Here is a 10308-nt window from a genome sequence, read left to right as displayed (position 1 = left end):
TGTGTCTGTCTGTTTGTGTGAGACTGTGGGTGTGTGTGATGCCTATAAAAATCACTCCTGACATCACAAAGGGAAGTGGAACTGAACCCTCAACCCAGCGGCGATGATCATGTGTGAGAAGCCTTCAAACCAACCCAGTTTCGGTACATGTAACTGCACCATGCAAACCTTCTCTGGCTTCTCTTTAAGCTCATGCAGGAACTTCCAACACAGCAGAAAGCTTTTTCAGTCATAAGAGAAAATGGAAACTCACCACGCCGCTACACAACTTATCTCTGTCGTGCAGCCATCTCTGTTTATCTGTCACCACACATGCACCCTCTCTGAAGATGTGTCACTCCACCCTGCTGCTTCAGCCCTTTATTCCTGCTAACAGCCCTCTCACCATCTCCTCTTTCACCTCCAGACCTCACCCTACTGGATACCAGCAGCTTCTCTTTATGGAGCCAACCAAATTTACGCACCAGTAAGTCTTTTCAGTGCTGTCAGTGACAACAAAATCTAGTTGTGCATTTTAATCCTGCACATTTGCATCTGTTAGGGTGAAAATGAGCCATTTGTCCTAAATTTGAAAGTTTGATTTGTATTTTTCTCAGTTTGCACTAAAAGTGAGATGTCATTTTCTCCTCTAGAAAGGATCAGACTGGTTCAGAGGTTGAGTGACAACTTTGCAGACCATAGGACTAATTTTAGAACAGCATTCATTAAAATTGTCATTACAGACCAGAACTTTCACTCATTGACGTTCACAAGAGGAAAGAGGAAGTGGGGGGCTCTGCGGCAGAAAGTGAAGATAATGTGATGTCAAAGAGCGTCCGAGCACCGACGGACCCAGTGCTCACACAGCCTGGCCTCGGCACCACCTCCACCACCATCACCACCATCACGCAGACGGGGGGAGACTGGAGCAGTAGCCTGTTTGACGCCTGTGGAGACAAGACTACATGTACGGGACAAAGCGGTAAAATTACAATCACAGCCTAACTGCTTCAAACCATCAACCTCACAAACAAACTGCTCTTGCGCTCGCAGGTATTCTGGGAGCTCTAGTGCCGTGCTGTTTGGATCTGAGTTTGGCCCACCAGTTTGGCGAATGTCTGTGCTTGCCTTTACTACCAGGATCCACCTTTGCCATGAGAGTCGGTATCAGGGAGAGGTACAAGATCCAGGTGAGCGGGGCAAAAACCAGTGAGTCAAGGGGGAGCTGCTGCTATTTGCTACTGGATGGGGTCATGAGTGTGTCCCAGCAGGGCAGCGTGTGTGAGGACTGGACCACTGTGTACTGCTGTTACCCTTTGGCTGTGTGTCAGATGATAAGAGAGATGAAGCGCCGGATGAAGACTCAGACCTATCATGTGGCCACAACTCTCCAATGTTCTTGAAGACACAGCAGGAGGAGGACAAGGAGACTTTTGAGGAAGGTCAGTTGAGATATCAAGCCTGTCCTGCAACACTGGGCAAGGGGCAGAGCTTACAGTTCTGTTTTTTTGGGGGGGGGTTTAACATGGGGGGGCGGGCTAGAAAAGCTGGCAGCAGATTTGTTTAAAAGATTTCTATTCCAGCTTGGATTCTTCAGGTGTCTATGTCATTTGGCTCTGTTTATTACAGGTATCAGCACTGAAAGTTTTTTTTTTTTTTTTTAAACCAGCAGCTCCCATTTCTCACCATTCAATGAATGAACTCCCAGCAGGAGTTCCAATTTCCACAAGCTTGTTTTGGCCTTCCAAACTCTCATGTGTTCCTGGTAATGATTGTTATTTTTATTTTATATTGTATTTTTACATACTTAATAAAATAAGGTAAAAATACTTTTTTTTGCCGTTGCACTTTTTTAACACAACAAAATGAATTAATTCATTTTTTGGAATCAATCATTCAACCATTCAGGCCCGAGCAAGTCCGGTTGAATAGGCGCACACGTTGTGGCTCTGATTGGTTCAAAGCCCATTTCCATGTTCCCCATATTCCTTTATGCTTCAGTTCTTTCTTCATCTTGGACACTCACTCATATTATTAATCCACTTCTGATTGCTGTGGCCCCCTGAAGCAAAAATACCAACCAGAAGGAACAAATGTGAGTCCTACACAGAGCAGAGGGGTCCTGAAAGGGCAAATATGTGATTTGCTAACTCTTGTAGATGGAATCTCCTCCCCTTCCTGGCAGCTGCTTCAAATGAAATGACAAAATAAAGACGGTGCTGAAGTTGGCAGTTGGGAATGAGCAAAAGGAATGGTCTAGGTTCTGCAGTATAGGCAGCTCACTCCAAGTCACTTAAAACATGTTTGTGTTGTCACAGAGTTGAAACCAGCGGGGCCGCCGTTGGTGCTGGAAGCTTCTCGCAGAGGCAGAAATACAGGAAGAGCTAATTTAGAGTCATGTGTTTGGAACATGGAGAACACCCCTGTCCAGAACACGTTCACACAAAAGGCCCTGAGAAAGAAAAAAAAAAAAGAAAAGAAAAACCTAAGGCAGGGGTCGGCAACCCAAAATGTTGAAAGAGCTATTTTGGACCAAAACAACAAATCTGTCTGGAGCCACAAAAAATGAAAAGCCTTATATAAGCCTTATTATGAAGGCAACACATGCTGTAAGTGTCTATATTAGCTATATTAGCTTACTTTCAAAATAATAGGTGGACTACAAATACAAAACGAGCATCCTGGAGAAAATGACGCACCACATGACTACTCTGCTGTATGATCGTCCTTTAAGTTTAACTTACATTGTAATGAGATGTTGAAATTAAATAATTATTGTACACATTTTTACAGCATTAGAAAACTTTAAAACTTTTCATGTTTTTCTTCCTACTGAAATTATATTAAAACAAAAAATGTATTCACACCACCTTTTTCCATTTTCAGATTTTTGAAAAAGATCCAGGGAGCCACTAGGGCGGCGCTAAAGAGCCAAATGCAGCTCGAGAGCCGCAGGTTGCCGACCCCTGACCTAAGGGATGTTTGAAAATGCTAATGTTGCCAATATGAATTCAGTGCAATCTTATTTATTTGGCATCATTTGACTATTCCATTTGAATTAAGCTCCTCCTACTGGGGTTAGTCATGGAGTTCCTCAGGGCCACACTGAAAAGTGCCCTGGAGGTGCAATTCATGAAAATCGGATTTGATTCTGATGAGAGCCAACGGTGGTAGACTGACCTTGGTTTGATTACCAGCCTCTTTCTCTTTACGTTGTTCTTAGTCAACTGGAATTTAGGTTGAACATCATAATCTGCCCACCACCTAATCAGCAAACACACTCAGAGCCTGCTGTGTGTGTTTCTCTATGTAACTTGACCAACAGGGGGTAGTGTTGTCTCAGCCCTACCTCCTCCCCCCCCCCCCCCCACCCCCAACACACACACACCCAAATACTGCCCAGTTTATTAAAATCAGACTAAAGTACTGAAATGGGGGTCAAAGCAGGAATTTCCAAAGCAGCAGTAGGTCAAGAACCGCTTGAGTGAAGCTGATGCTGGGACCATAAAGCACCTCCGCTCATGTTTTTTCGTGCTGCTGCTTCAGCACAAAGAAGACGGTCCCTGCAGATGTCAGGAGAGCGCACGCTGTTATTGGAAACAGTCCCCTCAGGGGTGTGCGCGCGTGTGCCACAACTGTAGCCCGAAAGACGTATCGTGTGGTTGTGCTGTCATGGTCAACATTTAAAAATAAAACACCAAAGAAGATCACGTGTTCCATAGGTGCACATTTGACTGTGCAATGAAGCGCAAAAGGGGGTTTACCCCCGCTTCCCCAACCATTCTCTCCTCTCCTCTCCTCTCTCTCCTCTCCTCTCCTCCCCCCCCCCCCCCCCGTGCTTAAGAAGAGATGCAGAATACCCAGCTAAGATGTGTTGTCCCCCAGGTGATACTTCTATTCAGGACAACAAGCACCACCTGAGGCTTACATATCACACACACACACACACACACACACACACACACACACACACACACACACACACACACACATACACACACACACTCTCACACACAAGATGATATTGTCTTGGAATTAAGATGGTTGACTATTTTAGAGAGATTCGTGTACAGGCAGGAAAACTGGTCCAAAAAGTTTTTTATTTAGTAAGTTTCTTATTTGTTTTGAGTCTGGATGTTGTATTTCTTGATAAATTGATCTTGGTCGAGGAGTCAAAGCTGAATTTCTCATGAAGTCAGCACATGAAGGAATGATTCACCAAGAACCAACAAGGTTTTTGCTTTTCAATAGCACCAGTATATGTTTTATGACTTTGTTTTTTATTTTCCGAGTTGCGATAGAAAGTCAATGACACTGAGTCTTTAACCTCTCCTTTGGCATTTGAACCTCCAGATGGACGAACCTCCTTGGTGGATCCTCGTGGGATCGCCACGTTCCGCCACAACTCTGGGCTCACCTTTGTTTCACTTGACATGGAGCGATGCACTGCACTAGCACTACGCATCAAACAGCTAACCAGAGGGTATAAACATTCCCTTTGAAGGTGTCACCGTGCTGCTTCATTTTTCTGTCAACTTCAAAGTGGACGCTTGGGTCATCTGCTCTGCCAGAAGATTCTGCTCATGTGTGAGTGAGCAGAACCAATCTTCCCCACTGACCATTAACTACCTCATATCACGTGCACCTGTGGGGAAGGTCAGGCAGGCTGTATTGATGCAAAATAAAAACAATGATAATGCTCAGCATTACAGAAGCTAGGAGCTACATGTTTCAGCATGTCACTGTTAGCTGCCATCATGATTCAAATGTCCACAGGCCACTTTAAATATGTTTGTCCTGTGCACCCTGTCCTGCTACCCCATAAGCTGATCATGTGCTGATGGAGGTGTGCTTTCATCTGGTACTTCAAAAGATAGAGAGGGAGGGAGAGAGAGAGAAAGCATTCGCGTATGTGTGCGTTGTGTTTGTGATTACTTCAGTATGTGTCCGAAGGCTGCAGCGTCTCAGTGAACTGCATAAAAATGCGTAGGTTTTTGTTGCAAAGGCAGTGGTGCAGAGAGGAATAGATTCTTCTTCTTCTTCCTCTTGTGCCTCCCTAAGATGTGGACAGGAGATGACTCAGAACTTCACTACAAACACACGAGACCCTGCAGAAGGATGGTGATTAAACTTCCAAAGCCTCTTGTATGCCTGTAATTATACCAGAGTAATAAAGCATCTGCAATGCAACAGCCAAAGGCTGCAGGATTGCTGCTAATAGATGATAACAGCAGCTCCAGATGTTGATGCTGTGGGTGAAAGCAGGTTGGCTTATTTGGCTACCTGGAAATGTAAATTTTGAGGTCTTTAACATGGTAGTGAATGTAAGAATCATTTCTGTTTCAGAAGGATAATCATGACGTCATCAACATCTGTTGATTCCAGCCTGTTTTGTCTCTATATCATCAGGTAGAAAAAAGGCCAAAAACAGTCTCCTCCTGGATTTACCAAGCAAAAGACAGAGGCTTCTGTTGGATAATAACTACCTGGATGATTACTTTTCAGCTAGCAACATGTTATTTAAGCCCAACTGATGTAGCAGCTTCTCATTTCTATAGCAACCATGTGAAAGACATGTGGTGGAGAAGATATTGGTTTCTTTGATAAGAGTCACATCATCGTTATCCATCAAACAGAAGAAACATCTAAGGAAATTAAAGAAACTACTACAACTGGGTAAAGAATTGTCCATTATTTAAAACTGTCCTCCCAGTTTTAACTGGAGGATGAAGGAAAATCCTGAATGATGGTGAGCAGTGGTCACTTTAAAGTTTAGTGGTATCAGATGGTAGAAAAACACATTTCCACATGCACAATTTGAAGGAAGTCCAGGTACTAAACAGCTATGGAGCCCTCATAAAACACTAATCAGGGAGGCTGATTAGAGAAATGTTGGGGAGCATAAAGACAAGGCCATCTACAGCAATGGAAGAAGGTCAGGATGTTCATATTTACCCTGTTCCAGAGTGATCGGGCATCAGGGTAAGAAGAGAGGCGGATGCCCCCCCAGGCTTGTCTACTGGACAAGCCTGGGGGGGCAGAGTTCTGATCTGGGGTTGATGCAGGTCCTCAGGTCCAGGTTCAGCAACACTATGGGCCCAAAGAATGAGGTCAGACTACCTGAAGATCCTGAATGAACAAGTTCTTCCATCAATAAAGTTCTTCTTCCCTGATGATGTGGGCACATTCCAAGATTCTTGGGGCTCAGATAGCGAGAGTGGTTCAGGGATGATGAGACATCATTTCACACATGGATGGGTCCAGAGTCCAGACCTCAACTCCCTGAGAGCCTTTGGAATGTGCTGGATGGAGATTGGAGAAGATTGTGGAGACAAAGTTAGAGCGAGTGTGTTCGTGATCTGAGCTGAAGGGGGTCCAACCAAACATTAGTGTGACCTTTGTTATGTTGGTGACATTTGTATTGACCAGGCAGTTTATTTATGGGGATAGAGTCTTTTGTTGTTTTGACCTTGTCACACAATGATGAGATCTTGAGATGATGCTTAAGCTAAATTTTTTATTTAATATTTCTAGTGAAGTACTTTTGTCTGTGTTCTGGCCTTTAATCTGAACTGACACACAACCTCATTTCAGGCCCAGCTCTAGTTTCGTCCAGGTGCTGTAATCCAGACTAGAAGAGACTGGGGTGGACACTGTATGTTGTTTACCCAATTGTACTGTATATTAGCCAGGAATCAGAGTCAGCAATGCAGCCTTTTACTGGGGGCAACTTTTGGATCTTTTTGGATTGACTGCTAAATATCAGGGCAATGTTAAATCGGAGTGAGTTTCGGGAATTTAACTTCCATTTAACAGCGATGCCCAGGACAACAGTCAGGAATGAATGAGTGAGTTTTTAGAACTTATTTAATTACAAAATGTCCGCATTAAATATCCAAATTTGAATTGTAACTCCAAAATGCTGGTTTTGCTCTTTGATGTTTGCCTCCCCTGTATGGTCCTGGGATTCCTGTGCATCAGGTGCACTCTTATCAGACTCACCTCGGTAGGAAACTGGTGGGCACCCCAGAACCAGCTGGGGCCAATCACCATCAACTCTCTTTAAAAGGCCGGCCCTGGCATCCCTCCCTCCAGGGCCAGATGGTTGTACAGATGATTTTTGGTTGGTGCTAGTAACACAGCCTTGAGCTTTTCTAATTTTCCCTGTTGCAGTTGCAGGACACAGCTCCTGTCTTGTTTTTTTTCTGAGACTCCCTAATTGCTGTTTCCTATCCTTGCAGCCCTTGTCTTTCCTTCGCCTCTTTATTTGCCTTTTGCATTTTTGGTTTATTTTTTCTGGAGTCACCTTTCTGCTGAGTTTTTATAAACTGGTTCTTCTTCAGTCTTCTGTGTTCAGGGCCCGGCCTCCAGCTGGACAGCCCCTTACACCCTGTCTTTGAATCTCTAACATTATACTTTACTCTCACACTAATTTGATCAAATTTTAATCTCTATAGTTTATTTTGCAATTTTGAATTTCACATAAAGACTCTTTGATTTCACAAATCTGAGTTTGATCTAATAAAATAAATCTATTGACCTCTGACTTCGATTTGCAGTTATTTGATATATTTGGGTTAGGGTTCGCATTATATATTGTATTAAAGGACATATTCACCATTATTGACAAACTTTTCTCACTCTTGTTTAGGCTTTTCTGCCTCTTGTTGCAGAATTTTCATTTAATTGAAGGAGCAACCTGAAAGTGTGCGGCCAAAACTGGTTGTCATATTCAATCATTATAGAGCCTGGCATACTCCCAGAGGAGAGGGTGCTAAGTAGGGTGCCAGCTCCAGCTACAACATCTGCTACAAGGAGCTCCCAAGGCAAGCAACAAGATTAGATTAGATTAGATTCAACTTTATTGTCATTACACATGTCACAAGTACAAGGCAATGAAAGGCAGTTAGCATCCAACCAGAAGTGCTTAAGTAGCGAATAAAACTGTGATGGGTATATACAATATATACACACAATGATATATGTTTATGATATCAATCTATATGCTTGTATTTACAGAGTTCACAGATATGTAAAGGATATATAAAAGTCTTTGCAACCAAGATAAATATATATACAGGTATGGTGTTGATGTGCAAAGTATGGAAAGCAGTGCAAGTAACCGGATGTGGGTAGTGCAAATAACAGTTGTAAATAGTGCAAATAACAGATGTAAATAGTGCAATTATTGTAACAGATGTAGTCAGTGCAAATAGCGTGAATGTACAATCAGTCAGTCCAGACGGGGTTATTGTGCCTGAAGGGAGGTAAAGTGGGAGGGGTCGGAGTTCAGCAGGGAGACGGCAGTGGGGAAGAAGCTGTTTCTGAACCTGCTGGTTTTTGTCCGGAGGCTCCTGTAGCGCCTCCCAGAGGGCATGAGGGTAAACAGTCCATGCGCTGGGTGACAGGAGTCTTTAGAGATCTTCTTGGCCCTCCTGTGACAACGTCTCCTGTATATGTCCTCGATGGAAGGAAGAGAAGCTCCAGCTATTCGCTGGGCGGTCTTCACCACCTTCTGCAATGCCTTCCTGTCTGAGGCAGAGCAGTTCCCATACCAGACCGTAACACAGCTGGTAAGGATGCTCTTGATGGTGCAGCGATAGAAGTTCACCAGGATGTCTGAAGAGAGGTGGTGTTTCTTCAGAGTCCTCAGGAAGAAGAGACGCTGGTGAGCCTTCTTCACCAAACTGGAGCAGTTAGTCGTCCAGGTGAGGTCCTGTGAGAGGTGGATCCCCAGGAATTTGAAGCTGGACACACGCTCCACCGCTGCTCCGTTGATGTGGATGGGTGGGTGGATGTCCGTCTTCCTCCTGAAGTCCAGGAAGAGTTCTTTAGTTTTATTGGTGTTGAGCAGCAGGTTGTTGTTATGGCACCACATAGCTAAACGGTCCACCTCCTCCCTGTAAGCTGACTCATTGTTATCCTTGATGAGACCAATCACCGTGGTGTCATCTGCGAACTTGATGATGGTGTTGGAACCATGTAGAGCTCTGCAGTTGTGGGTGAAAAGGGAGTAGAGGAATGGGCTCATCACACAGCCTTGTGGTACTCCGGTGTTTACAGTGAGGGTAGGGGAGCAGTGATGATCTAGCCGCACATGTTGTGGTCTATTGGTCAGAAAGTCCAGTTGCAGATGGAGATGCTGATGCCCAGGTCCCTGAGTTTGGTTATCAGCTTGGAGGGGATGACAGTGTTAAATGCTGAACTGAAGTCTATGAACAGCATTCGGGCGTATGTGTCTTTATTGTCCAGGTGAGAGAGGACAGAGTGCAGTGCTGTGGAGACTGCATCTTCTGTGCTCCTGTTCTTACGATAGGCGTACTGATGGGGGTCCAGGGTTGGGGGGAGACAGGATTTGAGTTGTGCCAAGACCAGCTGCTCTAAGCACTTTGTTATGATGGGAGTGAGTGCTACTGGACGATAGTCATTGAGACAAGCCGGGGTGGAATGTTTTGGTACTGGCACGATGGAGGTGGATTTGAAGCAGGTCGGCACAACTGCATGAGCCAGGGATAGATTGAATAAGTCTGTCAGGACCCCTGCTAACTCCGCAGCACAAGTTCTGAGCACGTGTCCAGGGATGCCATCGGGGCCCACAGCTTTGCGTGGATTGATCCTGCTCGGTTCCGCTCTGACATCAGTAGTGGAGAAAGTTAAGGGTTGGTGGCCAGCAGTCAGCTCTACCTTGCTCGCTTGTTCATGATTGTCCTTCTCAAACCGAGCATAGAAGTTGTTTAGCTCATTGAGGAAGGAGATGTCAGTTGAGGGGGGAGAGGCATTGGTGGGCTTGTAGTTGCTGATGACCTGAATGCCCTGCCACATAGATCGGGGGTTGGAGTTGGAGAAATGCCCTTCTACCTTCAACAAGTGGTACACTATAGTTTATCATCTGTTGATTGTGTTGATGCTTCATGCCTGATCTAGTTTTGTGGCTAATAATGTGGCTGGAAAAAGTGGACAACAATGTCTACAAAGCACTTTGCACTGTTTATGGGTGTCTGTAGCTCCTTGTGGACCGTTTGATGTGAACCAGTCTGCCTCTAGTGGTGAAATTTCTGTTTGCACTAATTGCACTAAAAACACTACTACAGAAATCTTATTTTTTCTGTTGTTTTCTGTAATTTTATACTTATTTAACTTAAACAGGATAAAAGTCTATTCAGGAAAGTTATTTTGCTTTTAAATGAATAACTATTTTAATCTGGTAATTTCACTATTTCTTTAGGTTTCCATGTTTATTTATATCACTAAAAAGTCACAATGTCACCTCATTTTTTAGGAAGTTGGCAACCATAAAGTCTGAAACCAAACACATTATTCATTCATCAA

At 44.2% G+C, this 10308-nt stretch overlaps 1 protein-coding gene across 16 annotated transcripts; it reads left to right on the top strand.

Moving 5' to 3' along the window:
• The first annotated feature begins 306 nt into the window (after positions 1-306).
• On the top strand, positions 307-5885 carry plac8l1 (PLAC8 like 1). 16 transcript variants are annotated; one of them, XR_008953795.1, is made up of 6 exons: positions 307-466; positions 723-961; positions 1033-1169; positions 1248-1421; positions 4333-4462; positions 5041-5102. XR_008953795.1 is itself a non-coding variant. In XM_057055572.1 (5 exons), the coding sequence occupies exons 1-4, from the start codon at positions 330-332 to the stop codon at positions 1380-1382; spliced, it is 648 nt and encodes a 215-aa protein (XP_056911552.1). In that variant the 5' UTR covers positions 307-329; the 3' UTR covers positions 1383-1421; positions 5389-5885. The 16 variants fall into 16 exon arrangements, 12 of the variants coding, with proteins under 12 accessions (XP_056911552.1, XP_056911556.1, XP_056911550.1 ...); XR_008953794.1 differs by having other exon boundaries at positions 4985-5102; XR_008953793.1 differs by having other exon boundaries at positions 4333-4566.
• Positions 5886-10308: the final 4423 nt, after the last annotated feature.

Source organism: Takifugu flavidus, chromosome 14 (genome assembly GCF_003711565.1).
Source record: "Takifugu flavidus isolate HTHZ2018 chromosome 14, ASM371156v2, whole genome shotgun sequence".
NCBI lineage: Eukaryota > Metazoa > Chordata > Actinopteri > Tetraodontiformes > Tetraodontidae > Takifugu > Takifugu flavidus.
This window is presented reverse-complemented; position numbering and strand designations above follow the sequence as displayed.